This window comes from Spea bombifrons, chromosome 1, assembly GCF_027358695.1.
Source record: "Spea bombifrons isolate aSpeBom1 chromosome 1, aSpeBom1.2.pri, whole genome shotgun sequence".
NCBI lineage: Eukaryota > Metazoa > Chordata > Amphibia > Anura > Pelobatidae > Spea > Spea bombifrons.
The window spans coordinates 19,813,192-19,828,565 of NC_071087.1; the positions used below are offsets into that span (position 1 = coordinate 19,813,192).

At 40.4% G+C, this 15,374-nt stretch overlaps 1 protein-coding gene across 1 annotated transcript in view; it reads left to right on the forward strand.

The window, feature by feature from the left end:
* Window positions 1-13,285, forward strand: part of PGM2 (phosphoglucomutase 2) — a 14,035-nt gene extending 750 nt beyond the window's left edge. The window contains exons 2-14 of the mRNA XM_053458360.1: window positions 3,605-3,772; window positions 5,731-5,837; window positions 6,501-6,585; window positions 7,003-7,086; window positions 7,378-7,571; window positions 7,879-8,068; window positions 8,161-8,258; window positions 9,829-10,009; window positions 10,610-10,703; window positions 10,973-11,102; window positions 11,640-11,829; window positions 12,219-12,352; window positions 13,082-13,285. Of these exons, the coding sequence (XP_053314335.1) occupies window positions 3,605-3,772; window positions 5,731-5,837; window positions 6,501-6,585; window positions 7,003-7,086; window positions 7,378-7,571; window positions 7,879-8,068; window positions 8,161-8,258; window positions 9,829-10,009; window positions 10,610-10,703; window positions 10,973-11,102; window positions 11,640-11,829; window positions 12,219-12,352; window positions 13,082-13,184 (1,758 nt within the window). The 3' untranslated portion in view covers window positions 13,185-13,285. The remainder of the gene's footprint in view (window positions 1-3,604; window positions 3,773-5,730; window positions 5,838-6,500; window positions 6,586-7,002; window positions 7,087-7,377; window positions 7,572-7,878; window positions 8,069-8,160; window positions 8,259-9,828; window positions 10,010-10,609; window positions 10,704-10,972; window positions 11,103-11,639; window positions 11,830-12,218; window positions 12,353-13,081) is intronic.
* Window positions 13,286-15,374: the final 2,089 nt, after the last annotated feature.

The window sequence follows — 15,374 nt, forward strand, 5'->3', positions numbered from 1 at the left end:
TGTTACCACCCAATGAAAGGGTTAAATGCACCCCATTCACTTTGCAGGGAACAGGAAAGGGGCCATTGCATCAGCTGGATGGATTCCCGACGTGACTGTTATTCTGTAATGGGCGGAAAGGATTTCTTAACCGACGTCCATCACATATGAATCATAAAATAAAGCGCTTGCAGCACTCAAAAAGGCTAAGATTTAAAAAGTGCCCTGTATCATCAAAGTGCTTGAGCATCCCTCTGGTTTCCGTGGTGATTGCTCCAGATTTAGCACCTTGTACCAGACTTCATTTTTATAGACGGAGTCCAGTGTTGTCTGTCTGCAGCCTCCTCGGCGGTGTCGCTGCTCATCTGTTCAGTCCTTTAACCCCTTAAGGACCGGGCTCATTTTTCGTTTTCTACCCTGTGGGACCGAGGCTGTTTTACACTTTTGTGGTGCTTGTGTTCAGGTGTAATTTTCTCCTCACCCATTTAGTGTACCCACATAAGTTATATATTGTTTTTTTCAGGACAAGATGGGCTTTCTTCAGATACCATTATTTTGATCGTATCATCTTATTTACTATAAAAAAAATAAAAAAAACATGGTGAAAAATTGAAAAAAAAGACATTTTATGACTTTTATTTGAAAAATCTTTTACTCACCTAAAAAAGCAAGTAAAAAAACTAGCTAAATAGATTCTACTACTTGTCCTGAGTTTAGAGATACCCAATGTTTTTATGTTTTTTTGCTGTTTTTTGTACGTTATAGGGCAATAAGTACAAGCAGCGTTTTATGATTTCCAAATCTTTTTTAACAAATCTGGTCAGTCTGCCTCCATCTCCTCTTTGGAACATCTTTGAAGCCGGTTAACTCAATTTAACCCCCTCAAACCATATATTTTTGAAAACTAGACACCCCAGGGTATTCCAAATGCTGTTATTTTAACCCTTTCCATGCACCAATTATACAACTACACTTTGTCAAACTTTGTAATAGTAATTTTTTTTATTTTTTTTTCCACACAAATTGTACTTTAGTTATAGATATACAGGTTCTGGTATATGTCACTATCAAACAACACCCCAATGTGTGTTCAGCAACATCTCCTGAGTACAGCGATACCCCACATGCATGGGTTTGTCAGATTGTTCGGCTGGTAAAAGGCTACTTTTGGGGCATGCGTAATCCAGGTGGTCATTTGGTCATTCTGCCTCCATCTCCTCTTTGGAATATCTTTGAAGCCGGTTAACTCAATTTAACCCATTCAAACCATATATTTTGGAAAACTAGACACCCCAGGGTATTCCGAATGCTGTTATTTTAACCCTTTCCATGCACCAATTATAGAACTACACTTTGTCAAACTTTGTAATAGTAATTTTTTTTCACACAAATTGTACTTTAGTTATAGATATACAGGTTCTGGTATATGTCACTGTCAAACAACCCCCCAATATGTGTTCAGGAACATCTCCTGAGTGCAGTGATACCCGACATGCATGGGTTTGTCGGGTTGTTTCAGATTTAAAATGCCACATTTGGGAAGTGCGCTTTTTTTCTCCATTTTGGTCAGTCTGTACCTATGCCCTATCTGTGAGCTAGGCCACTCCAATTTACCCCATCAGCCATTTTTTTTATATATTAGACACCCCTTGGGTATTTGAAGTGCTTTTATTTTAACTCTGAGATTTTTGAGAAATTTTAGCACTTGCTCAAAATAATAAACTTTATTTTTTTATTTTTTTTATTTTTTTTAATACTTTTTTTATATTTTTTTTTACACATTGTGCTGGTACTGGATGGTTCATCTAGTGACATCACTGCATAATTATTTTTAAATGTTAGCAAATTTTTTTTTTCCATTTTTTTATTTTTTATTTTTTTTTTGAATATTTTACTAATCACATAGTGATTAGAAAGCTGGGCTCCATTGACTTGCATGGTTGAATGCAGTACCTGTATTCAACCAGCAAGTGGAGCCAGTTCTCTAGAGGGTCTGGAGACCCTCTAGCGAACTTTTTCGTCTTTATTGTTGTAGTTCCCGGGCCGCCGCCATCTTACTTGATGGCGAAGATCACCGGCAGCTGCGGCTGTGACCGCTCTCCGGAGCGGTCACAGCCCACCTAAAGGTAAGTGTTTGGTGTCGCTGGATGCCTCCTGATCGAGGCATTCCAGCGACACCATTTAAGTTTAGGAGGCGATCGTTGATCGCCTCCTAAACGCTTTTAAAACGGGCGTCCGCCGCCATACAATGTATGGCGGCTGTTGACGCCCCGGGGAGGGGCCAGACATGGCCCCCGATGCCGATCTCGGCCTTGCTGAATGCCTCGACATCGAGGCATTGCAGCAAGGCCGTTTAAGCGAAGAAAGTGATCCTTGATCACTTTCTAAGCTTATTTAACTTTTTGACGGTTCAGGACCGTCAAAGGTCATTTAGTGACCTTCTTGTCATGACGGTCCTGAACCGGCAAAGGTCGCGAAGGGGTTAAAGCGCATGCATCGTTTGTATAGCTTGACGAGCCGGCATGAGATGCATCCTAACACCCGCCTTAGCCACCGGGGAGAAGTGTGAGCCAAAGCCGTCCCGGCTGGTGATTTGGTCCTGGCACACTTCTGTACTACGTGACAGCTTCCTGTATGTTGTAATTTAATATGAGCCAAGCCTGTGTTCTGGCTCATCCTTGGCTCGTGTCACAACAGGACGGGCTACCCTTCCTCTAATTCGACTTTTACAACGTGCCAAGCTCTCTCCGTGTCAAACGGACACCAACAGCGTATCACAGAAACACTGAATATAACGGCGGATAAGAACCATTCTCCCCCTCTAGTCTGCCCAGGTTTCCTGATGTAGAGACTCGGACCTTAACCTTGGCCTTGTCCTCAGCATAGCTTTATGCCCACCCCATGCATGTTTAAAGTCTCTCACTGTATTAGCCTCTACCACTTCTGATGGGAGGCTGTTCCATTTATCTGCCACCTTCTCAGTAAAATAAAACTTTCTTCCATCTAAACCTCTGACCCTCTTGTTTTAGGTCATGACCTCTCGTGCATCATAATCACTTCGCACCAAATCACAAATCCCTGCTCTGTGGCTTCGGTGCACAGAGTCTGCTCCAGATATAATCCCCAAATCTGTACCTCTGTATAAATCCTTCCTATCATCATAATATAAAAGATCATACGTGTTACTGTGAACATGCACCCAGTATAATGCGCTTATTACTAAATCTGGCCAAATACTAAGACTCTCCCCACACCTACCATTTTTAATGGTGTGGTTTTCCTACTGATATATTCAGGGACTGCGTAGCTCTCGCCTTCAATCATCTGACACAATTTTTGTCCATTCTTGCTTCGGTGATGAAACCCTAAAACAGGGTGTTCACGCGTTATACGATTTTGTTGCCATTGTGATAGAAACACTTTTTTGTGTTGCTTCAGTGTGTTTGTTGTAGAAAACCTAAAAGGACAGATCTGCCTAAGTTTGTTTGCTTACTGTCTGGAGCTCTCGGTGTTTTGTCTTGGTGGCCCAAGCCTTCAAGGCTACACGCAGGAATTAATGGCACTTTTCCGGGTATGGAATTTGAGATGGTATTTAAAGTCTCTTCTACTTCCTTTCTCATGTTAGAACCCCAAGACTTGTGAGATAATCAAGCAGCTGGTGGCAGATGAGAAGAAAGAAGAGCTGCAGTCATGTTTTGGCTCGAGGATGGAGTTTGGTACAGCAGGTCTACGGGCTGCGATGGGACCGGGCATTTCCCAGATGAATGACCTCACCATCATTCAGACCACACAGGTATTTTATTGTCTCAAAGCTAGTAAGCTAAAGGTGTTTCCGTTATACGTGACATGGGGTGCCAGCCCAACCATCATTAGACTTATCATAAAGAAGCCGACGGCATACACGGAGCGTTACATACTGCATAGGATCCAGGGCTGGCCCTACAATGGAGCCGAGCCGGGCACTTTGCCGTTTTTTTTTTTAAGCGGAGGAGAGAGAGGGGCGCCGAGTGGTTTTCGCTTACCCGCTCGGCGCCCCTCTCTCTCTCTCTCTCTCTCTCTCTCTCTCTCTCTCCTTTGCGGCGAGTCTCCGTGCTCTGTCACGGTGCCGGCTTGTAATGCTGAGCGCCGGAAGTGACGTCAATTTACGGCGCTCAGCATTACAAGCCGGCACCGTGACAGAGCACGGAGACTCGCCGCAGGACTGTTTAAAGGTAAGTACCGGGGGGGTGGTTAGGGTAGATAATGGCGTCGGCGAAGTTTAAAATGCCGCCCCCCCGGCGTCGGCGGGGGGGCGGCATTTTAAACTTCGCCCCAGGCGGCATTAAGTCTTGGGCCGGCCCTGATAGGATCAAACATAACCAGCCAGTTCCAGCTGTTTTCCATAAGCCCTTCCAATTACCCTTTTTACGTGTTTTTGTTATCATCACAAATAGTTTTATTTATTTTGTAACGCTTCTAAGACTGGTCACCAAACCCCATTCAATGGATGGAAACCCATTTCCAGACAGTAACTGCTAAAATAGGCAAATGGCATCCCTACCGTAGAAGAAAGTCATAGAGATATTCTAGAAATACCTGGTTGGAAATGTTGGGTATAGTAGTCACAATCAGAATCATGCTAAAAAAATGAAACCATTTAATAACTGGATGCCAAATAAATATTAGAAAAAGATGAGCACTTTCTATTAAATAAATGCAAACTGTTACCCAAGGGATTGTATGAAGAAACAATACATATTTTGTTAACATTTTTTAAAATCATTTCCTTAACCGATTTAAATTAGAGGAAGCCGTCCCCTGAGAGCTGAACATTACAATTAAAAAATAAAAAATTCTGTCATAAGCTAATTGAAACAACTAGCAGATAACGATGGCTCCTCGTCTGTTTTTTCACAGTTTTTAGGAAATAGTGAATGATGCTTTTCATGGCTAATTGGTCCGCTAAGTACTTTTCATTTAGAGCGGCGTGCCAAATTGGAGTTGAAAAGCACATGATTGATTCAGGCCGAATGTCCAGCAGTGTCATGTGAAGTGTGGGGTTGAAAATAAATTAAATACAGTTAACTTATTATATCGTATGTAATTATGATGATGTCATTGTAGACATGGAACGTTGGGGACAATGGACTTCTACCCATGTGACTCCTTCCTTGCAGTAATCTATGATTTTACAGAAAAATGTAAAGCTCCATTACCGTTTTGTGTGTTTTATGAACACTCGTTTCTGAATAACTCTTAAATGTAAATTTCACTCCACTTCAGTATCCGTTGCTGCTGTTTAAGGCCAAATGGTGGGCTAGCCCCTTTGAACTTATTGATCTTCAGTTGACTTCAGGCTTAGTTGTCCTTGACTTTACTACCACGCGCTACTCGGCACTGAAAATAAATTGATCCTTTTTGTGTTTTTTCCCCAAAGTTAGTGTGAACTTTAACATGCCAGGGGATGAGCATTAATCGTGTTAGACTGTCCCATGTACTTAAGGGTTAATCACAGGGAACACTATGCAATACTTACCTTTTTAAAATCAGGACAAATAGTTGATGACCTCATCAATGTCTCCTAAAATGTTAGTTGGGGGACCTAGATTGTAGAGCTAATTGATTTAGATCTATTCAGGAACTGCCAAAGATCAGCGTATATAACATTCATATAGTGATATTGTACATAATTAAGACACTAAAAATACAAGAGAGGTCGGATACTTTCATGGGTAACTAAAACAGAGGTGATGTATTTGGTTTTTCTATCAGGGGTTCTGCAGATACCTTGAGAAAAATATCACCGATCTCAAAAAGAGGGGTGTAGTGATCGGTTATGATGCCCGAGCTCACCCCGCAAGTGGAGGAAGCAGTAAGCGGTAAGTAACTTTTTGGCCTTACTTTTAAAGAGACTTTTATTTATTTAAATAGGAATGTCTTATAGAAATTTCCTTCACAAAAGTATTGGGACAGCTGACCATTACACCAAATGGGACTTTTATGACATTGCATTCTAAATATATGGACATTAATATGGAGTTGGTCCCCCCTTGCAGATATAACAGCTCCCAGTCTTCTGGGAAGGCTTTCCATAAGATGTTGGAGCGTTTCTGTGGGATTTTTGCCCATTCATCCAGTAGAGGATTTGTGAGGTCGGCACTGATGTTGGGTGAGAAGGACTGACTCGCAATCTCCGTTCCAGTTCATCCACAAGGTGCTCGATGGGGTTGAGGTCAGGGCTCTGTGCAGGCCGGTCAGATTGAAACGCCTGACTTCACTAATTAAGACGTGTCCCAATACTTTTGGCCATATAGTGTATTTTGTAATAAAAATTGTACGATAAATCAGATGTGTTTATTTTGTCAAATTTAAAAAAAAACTAAATGTATCAAACCTTTGAGGCTCTAGGAAGTATTTTTTGCGGTTAATATAGGTTGGAGATGAACTATACTAATCAAAACATTAAGCTAATCTTTGATCTTCAAAGAAGTTAATTTTCCAGCCATTATACAATTTTTTCTGTTCCTTTTTAATTTGCATAGGTTTGCGAGACTTGCCGCCACAGCCTTTGTCAGCCAGGGAGTTCCGGTTTATCTGTTCTCTGGAATCACACCGACACCTTTTGTGGTGAGTCCCGTTTACTGGAAATGATAACTTTCTCTTTTTTTTCTCTTTTCCTCCGATTCGTACTTTGGTAAGTGTGCGCCGTGTGTGTTACTAGAATTTTTGTGTAAAAATAAATGTTTTGATCTGCATTGATCTCCCCAGACATGATTAATCACTGTACATATTTAATTAAATCAAATTGCTGAACAAAAAAAGCACACTGTGATATTTTAGTTAGCAGTCGAAGCCGGTATGATGCATTCTCCCGATCTGTGCTTTGGGCCGTTGTTAAGTTGTATATACAACCCATAGCTTGTGTTCTGCCACCACAGGAAGTCCTGATTTTTAAAGAGGATTTTGAAGTCATCAAATGTTTTCTCTGATCTTAAAATGTAACGTGCATGGAGTGAAGTGTACCTTTTCTTTATTGTTTTGTAGCCTTACACAGTGTCCCGGCTTAACCTGTGTGCTGGAATCATGGTTACTGCATCACACAATCCCAAACAGGATAATGGTTACAAGGTATACGTCTGTCTGTCTGTCTGTCTGTCTGTCTGTCTGAAGATATCAAAATATCTTCTGTACTAATTAATTTATCAACATGTATAATGCCAACCAAACGGCTAAAAAATATACAGGTCTTGTATATTGTATGCTAGCCGTCATGGGCTTTTACCCCACCCGCACACCTCGTATGTGCTCCTGGAAACCATTGCTAGCCCAACAATGCCAGTCATTGCACTTTTACCAAGTCTAGTTTTGATGAGTTGTCAGAGTAGCATCCATATGCTGAACATTTTGGCATTTCTGTAGGTTTATTGGGAGAATGGAGCCCAGATCATATCTCCTCATGACAAAGGGATCGCACAGTCCATTGAGGAGAACTTGGAACCGTGGCCTCAGGCTTGGGATGATACTGTGATTGATGACAATTCTCTTCTTCGGGATCCCTTTAAGTCTATCAATAAGGATTACTTTGAGGACATACAGAAGCACTGCTTCCACAGGTGAGATCACACGGCATACAGCAGAGGCGCATTATGGTATTGAAATCTAAGAAACACATGCTGTGAAACACAAACATATTTTTGGGGGGAAGACTGAAATTGACTTTTTTTGTATATATATAAATATATATTCATGTAATAGAGGCAAATAATGCCCATCCCTGTTCACTAAAAGCAAAATGGTTCCCAAATCTGCAAGTCCATATAGAATAATAGAAGTACTTATGTAAGAGGCTAAAGACAGAAGAATAGAAACAAAAAGAAAGAAGGTACTTCATAGGAAGTAATCAAATTTACTCTATTTCAGAGACATTAATAAGGAATCGAAGCTAAAATTTGTCCATACATCTGTGCATGGAGTCGGCCATGAATTTGTACAATCGGCCTTCAAAGCATTCAGCTTCAGTCCTCCTCTGGCTGTACCGGAACAGAAAGACCCTGACCCTGAATTTCCTACTGTGAAATACCCCAATCCTGAAGAGGGTAAAGGTGTGCTGGTAAGGTGTTCTCAATCTTGTATGTACACCAAGCGTAGGCAACAGGGAGCTAACAGACCTGGTACCCAGTATATTTCTTCTCAATTCTACAGAAATTATCTTTCTCACTTGCTGAGAAAGAGGGGGCCAGGATCATACTAGCCAATGACCCCGACGCTGATCGTTTGGCAGTTGCTGAGAAGCAGGAAAGGTAAGAAAGGGCAATCAAGGAATTTGTTCTTCGGAGAGATTAAATGAAACGGCAGCTGGAGAACATTAACACAATTCAACATTCCTAGAAATGTGACCTAGTAGAAGCTGCCTGTCCGCTTGGGCAAGATGTTTTGCGGCCTTGTCCGAGTCACCACTGATCTTCCCTAATGCATGTGTGTGTGTGTGTATATATATATATGTATGTATATATGTGTATATATATATATATATATATATATATATATATATATATCTATATAGTTTTACCGTTGTATACATTCTACTTCTCGCCGTCACTACTATCAATACTTCATATCATAGCGTACGGTACAGGCGGACAAGCAACCCTGAGGGAGTATACGAAGAATTTTCATCCTGACTGCCTTTTCGTTGTCCCAGACAGACGGGCTGAGACACAATTATTCCAAATCTGAGCGTGCCAAATAGACATGGTATCCTGCCGGGCGCAGGTTCTGTCTGACTTAGATTACCTGACATTTGCCACAGTGCAGGGTATTTACTTACAACTAAATGTTTTTTTTTTTTAGCCTAAAGAGCTAGTTAGCAGCATAATGCCGGTAAAATCTAAGTTATCAAACAATTATATTCAACAGTATATTTTACTTTAAAGGTAAATGGACATTTCGCCTTAATTTAGCTTTAAAAAGTCACCCCTGAGCTCTTCCGTTGGAAAACAATGCGATGACATACTTTCTCTGTCCGTTCCTTGGCTCCATCTCATATTACTTAGTTTCCCAAGTCTGTCTTATTATAGAGATTGCACCTGTTGTAACCAGACACTATTAATTAACAGAACGCTTACAATAAAATATATATATATATCTGTATCACATGCATAGCATATGTCTAGCCATTCGTTACAGAATGTTCTCTACGCACTGTTGAGCATTCGGAGCGAATTTCTGTCTCTCCGCACACAATGGGCATGGAATGAGAGGTTTCTAGTGGGGATGCTGCGTGTATATAATGTCTCGGCTTCTGTGCATGCACATCGCTTTGGCGTTTTGCCTGGCTCAGACTCTACATGCCAGATTGCAAAGGTCGGAAAAGTCAGCAAATTTCTTCTTTAATTGGATCTCGGTCTGTTACACATTTCCATATCTATTTATACTAAAGAAAAAAATATCAAAAAAAGGGAAAATCAAATGAATCATTGAAAATGAAAAAAAGTCTCTATTCGTATGTCACTCTGACTGTGTACTGGGTAACACTAGATTGGACCTACCGAGGGAAATCCATGTTAGATATTATCTAGCTGTGTGTTGAGTAAGAGGACTCAACGCTTGCTATAGAACGATCCATTAAACCACAACCGGAAATCTGATCATTCCAACAAATAAACATACTCATTTGCTTAATTGAAGGCCAGACCCCAATGAATCATAAAATTATTCGAGTTACATGAACCATGATTTATTACATCAACTTGGCAATGTTTGGGAAACGCAGTAACAGCCATGTAGCTTTTTCCCCGTTAATAAAAGTAGCTGTGATAGGAGTGTGCAGCCTTATCACTGTGAACGGTAAAGCTTGCTTGTGTTTGGCAGCGGTGAATGGAAGGTGTTCTCTGGCAATGAGCTCGGTGCTCTGCTCGGCTGGTGGATCTTTACTTGTTGGAAGGAGAAGAATCAGGATCCTGGAGCCGTAAAGAACGTTTACATGTTGGCCAGCACGGTGTCATCAAAAATCCTACGGGCTCTTGCGTTGCAGGAAGGATTTCACTTTGAGGTACGTTGCAACAATCCTACCGTTTGCAGCCAGGCTGGCTTATTCTTCGTATGACTGACATGGTTGCGCATGCCGCGGTAAGAAAGTGACCATGGATCCAGTTGAGTGCATGAAATGTGCTCCACAAACAGGCACTACTGTGCTTTCTCCTGAGTCGTCTGCACTTTATGCTGGGTAAACCCCGTAGATGCTGTACACTAGGGTATACCATCATATTTCAGTGCTCAACATTCACAGGCCTGCGCAGGGAAAAGAACCGATGGCAAAGTCAGACAGGTTCACTCTCCGGCTATTGTTGGTTGGTGAGATGCAGATCACTGATGTCCTCAACTGGTCATGCTCTGACACCTCCCCTCTAGTGTCATCTACTGCGCCACCTGGGAGAGAACAGCCCTTCCCAGTTAACCACATAGATTGAAATAGAAGCCATGTTTGGTTTTAAAAAAAAAAAAAAAAAAAGAATAAATTTTTTTGTGGTGGAGTTCGGAAGGACTACTTACATTTCAAGAAAAGGTTCCTGAAGTCCAGTACTGCTTGAAGGATGAGTTTATTAAATTTGTTGTTGGTTTGGAAATAATTTCTTTGTGTCCTTTGATGCAGGAGACCCTGACAGGATTTAAATGGATGGGGAACAGAGCAAAAGAACTCATTGACCAAGGGAAAACTGTTCTTTTTGCATTTGAAGAAGCAATAGGTACATCAATGTGCTCAAAATGCCGCTGCCATGACATTTTCAGATAGGAGGGTACATGATATACCAAAGCATTTGATGTTTTAATTTTCTTTGGCATTGATTTTGGTGGTAGTAATCCATGTTATCGATTATGATTGTTCTGCTAGCATATGTCTGAAGAAGAGACCTAGATAGTCTCAAAAGCATCCGGTGCCCTAAGCTGTTATGTATCCAGTGTTCCAAGTCTCTCTTGTCTTTATAATCCATTGTATTGTTTTTGTTGTTTAAAGGTTATATGTGCTGTCCGTTTGTCCTGGATAAAGATGGCGTAAGTTCAGCAGCAATTACCGCAGAAATGGCCAGTTATTTGGCAACAAAAAATGTGACGTTGTCCCAGCAGCTGACTTCAATTTTTAATAAGTACGTTTATTTGCTAAAGTAATACATTTAGAATTATGATGTATTTGGATGTATGCAGGTCTCTTGGCCCTGCCTGTTGGAAATGGCTACAAAGATTCTCCTATCATTCCAAACTGTTCATAATAACACTACGCACCGTGATACAAAGCGACTTTCGGATGGGCCACGATGCAGCCGGCTTTGGATTACAAAATTAGAAGTGAAACAGGGGAAAAGTCACTGATTAAATTAATATTTGTAATAAAAAGTGGAGAAATAGCGTTGGGACACCAGTAGAAAAGATGGTTAATGGAAAAACAGAAGGGAAGCATTGAAAGTTAAGGGAAAAAAAGGTAGTCGTTCCAGTACTTTGCAACATATTCCCAAATTTTAGAAAAAATTTCCTAATTTATGATTCGGCTTAAATGTAGAAGACAAGCGCTTATATTAAATATTATATACATAGGCCTCAGTAGTTGTTCTGGCACTTCTGTACCAATTAAGTAGCACTAATATTTTCTAACGCTAGTGTTTTATGTATTTACCTTACCTGCATAGGTATGGATACCACATCAGCAAAAACTCCTATTTTTTGTGTTATGACCAAAAAACAATAAGAGACCTCTTTGAAAATTTAAGAAATTATGACGGAGACAACAAGTACCCAAAGCATTGCGGTAAATTTGAGGTGACAGGAGTCCGTGATCTGACCACAGGCTACGACAACAACCAGCCAAACAACAAAGCCGTGAGTATTGATCAATATTTTAGTATTACTTTCATTTGGCTCTTTAAGGAACCTTAAGAGCAGTGTTATTGCCTTAATAGTTGTTTCTTGCCTGGAAGTAACGCAGAGCAAAGGCTCAGATCAGGCAGGTAACTCGCCCAACTTAAGAATTCTTTGAATTGAACGACTTGTTGCACTTGGAGAAAAGTGCTGGGTATAATAAAGATGGAGAAATAATTTTGGTGTCCGTGTAACCCCATAATACCAATTAAGAAATAAGGTTTATGTGCATGTAATGATTAAAGGAGGGGAATGGGTTGATTCTATGTCCCGTGTTAGTGTATCCCTGATTATTGAATGATTTTCTAACCGTGCCGTGGAGGAATCATTCTTGTTAATCGTTTATGCAGGTTCTCCCGACCAGTAAGAGCAGCCAGATGATCACCTTCACTTTTGCCAACGGAGGAGTTGCCACAATGAGAACCAGTGGGACAGAGCCAAAAATCAAATATTATGCCGAACTCTGTGCTGCCCCGGGAAATAGGTAGGACTTATACCGGCAGCCTTTATATACAGCGGAAGAACTAAAGTCCCTGCTTGTTACTGTATTATGGTCATGTCTTACAAAATAGAAGCAGTGAATACTTTTAATGTATTTCTGAATTAAGCCTTAATGTGCCCCGGGTGTGAGTGTAAGCACGCTTCCGGTTTATGTGGCAGAGCTCCTGACCATAGCATCCACTGATGTAAACCACAATATAGGAGGCCGGTGCTGTAAGTCACTGAGCGGCGATTCATGCTGATAAGTGGCATTCATCACTGATCCCTAAAAAGCAAGATGGGATCATGACTGCCTATCTGCAGCAAAATTCTAAAATGATGAAATACAACATCAGAAGACCACAAGAAGGTGCACAAGTACCTGATGATGGATATCAAGACCAACTCCACAGCAGGATTCCGGGCGCATTTTCTTCTTGCTACATTTTGTTATTGGATTCTGTCTCTCCCAGAGTCCTTTTTTAGATATTTCATTCCGTCAAATGCCAGTCATCAGTCAGTCCCCTTTTTCTTATTATTTGTAATGATTATATGATGACTCTTCTTGTATAAGGAGTGAAATGAACACTGAGCTTCTCGTAGTCATCAAAGGCAGATTTTCACGCCACATATCTAAATATATATTCTTTGCTAGAGGTTTCCTACCGTTACCGATATCCATTGCGCATGTTTCTCTCCTGTGTCATAATAACAGGACTTTCTTTGTTTCCAGTGACTTCGGCCGACTGAAGAAAGAGTTGGATGACCTTGCAGACGCCATTGAAGAAAATTTCTTTCAGCCAGAGAAAAATAAACTGCAGAGAAAAACTGAATAAACTCATTGCCACGGAGTACTGCAACACAACTTATCCAATAAACTCCTGTTTTAACAAAGTTTAAATTAAATGTAACAGTATATTTATGTTTAAACAAACAAGATCTTTTTTTCTGTTTTTGTCTTTTTTTACATTTCTTTCAAATACCAATATCTCCAAGTAATTGCCGTCTGTACAAGTTGAACTATTTTTAAATGCTAAAGCTGTTTATAGTATTGTCTTATTTAAGCAAAGGAACGTATTTTTGGTCTTCAGCAGCGATGCTAAGTATGGCAGCCATTGTCAGTTCTAATAATAGAAGCAAATTACTTAGAGGGGGAAACTGGGGCGCCATGTAAATTTAAAGGGACTTCTTGGCTACCATATGCATTAACGTGCAAATGATAGCTGGGGTGTCTCATTAATTACACTTTGATTTGTTTGTTTAATTATAATGATTATAATGATCCAGCAGATTCCATAGTGCTATTACAATCATAGAAGCATTCATGTTAGGGCCACATCCAGCCAATTGGCCCAGTAGTAAAGCCTGAAGCCCTTTTCGCTCTTGGCACCTTTATGGCTATGTTTGAAATTTCGAGTAAAAAGAAAGAAAAGCCTCCAGGCAATGGCCATACATCTTTAAATAAGATCAGGCCTAGGATTCAGTGCAGGGCCCAGTGTAGTCTTTTACCGGAGAATCAAGAAAAGGATTTTCGTTTCATCATATAGAATGAGTCAACAGCTCTGGGATAGAAAGAAACAGATGTCCGTTCCTCCAGACATCTTAACAACCACTCTACGGTCATTCAAAATCCCAGATAAAAAGAAAATGATGCATAGATGGTACAGATTTATGGGGATAACTTGAATCAATGTTGGAAGGGATGCTCAGAGAGGGGAGATATGGTCCACATTTGGCACACAGGGCCCTGTCCTTAACCCCCTTTAGAGCCTTTGGGATGAATTGGTTTGCAAGCCAGGCTTTGTTGTCCAAAATCAGTGTCTGACCTCATAAGTGCTCTTTTGGCTAAATGGCCACCAATTCCCACAGGCACACTCCAACATCTTGTGGGAAGTTTTTCCAGCATGAAGACAAAATAGGGGGGCTCCATGTTAACGTCCGTGGTTTGGGAATGGGACGTCCAACAAGCTCAAGTTGAAGTGATGGTCATATACTGTATATGATCATTTATATCTCAGCTGGCAACTTCGGCAATATTTAAATACAACAGTTACATATGTTTAATAAACTGCTTTAATCCTCTGTATAAGGTAAATTTTTATTAATTGTATGCATTTCAAATGATTAATTTTATTTCACAACCCAATCTCCTAGCTTAATAATGGACACATCATTCACAAGAGTCAATTTAAATAAGTCTGTTGGCAGCATATACTAGGACATGTGGAAAAGGTCAAAATGAACTTGTTACAAGTATCGGTGTGTTGCCTTTTAGAAGGTGTTATTTGGAACACACTGTACGGTGTTATGTCACATTTATTAAAAGCTTACCTTTATTTTAAAAAAATGACGCTATAGGGTATATAATTTCACCTTTATTATATTATGCGATGTAGAGGCGGCTATCCGCAATGTTATAGCTGTATTATCTGTTGAAGCATAAAGTGATTTTTTTCTCAATTAAAAACTGCATAAAGTAAATGTTTTTTCTTGGGGAGGATCAATCCTTAATAGCGTTTTTCTGAATGATATGCTACTGAAAACGTTAACTGGACCTACAATTCTGGTTGTAAATAATATGTGATGTCATTTTATGAAGTCATTGAGAGTACACAGTGTACAGTCTGTGCACGTCAGGCACGTTGATTGATATCTCGGACACTTGGAACGTGCGAAACACTCAGCATGTTTATTTATACCCTCCAGAGTCTTATTACAATCTCCTTTTGATCAGAGGAACAGTGAAATAACTTAAATGTTAAGAAATTTATATTTTATTTGATGTTTATTCCAATTCCTGCATGTATTGTGTTTTGTTTGTAAGGATTATCAACAGCTCCACAACATATATATGTAAACTATTTACATCTAGTCGGTACAGAGCCTCCTGCACCTACCTGCTTACCAACATAGGAGAAACCCATTGGGAGCTCCCCCTACTGGTGGGCACCCTAAGCAGCACCCTCATTTGCCTACACAATGGGGCATGCGCTGAATATGTGACATCCATGGTTCCTCTAGCAGGC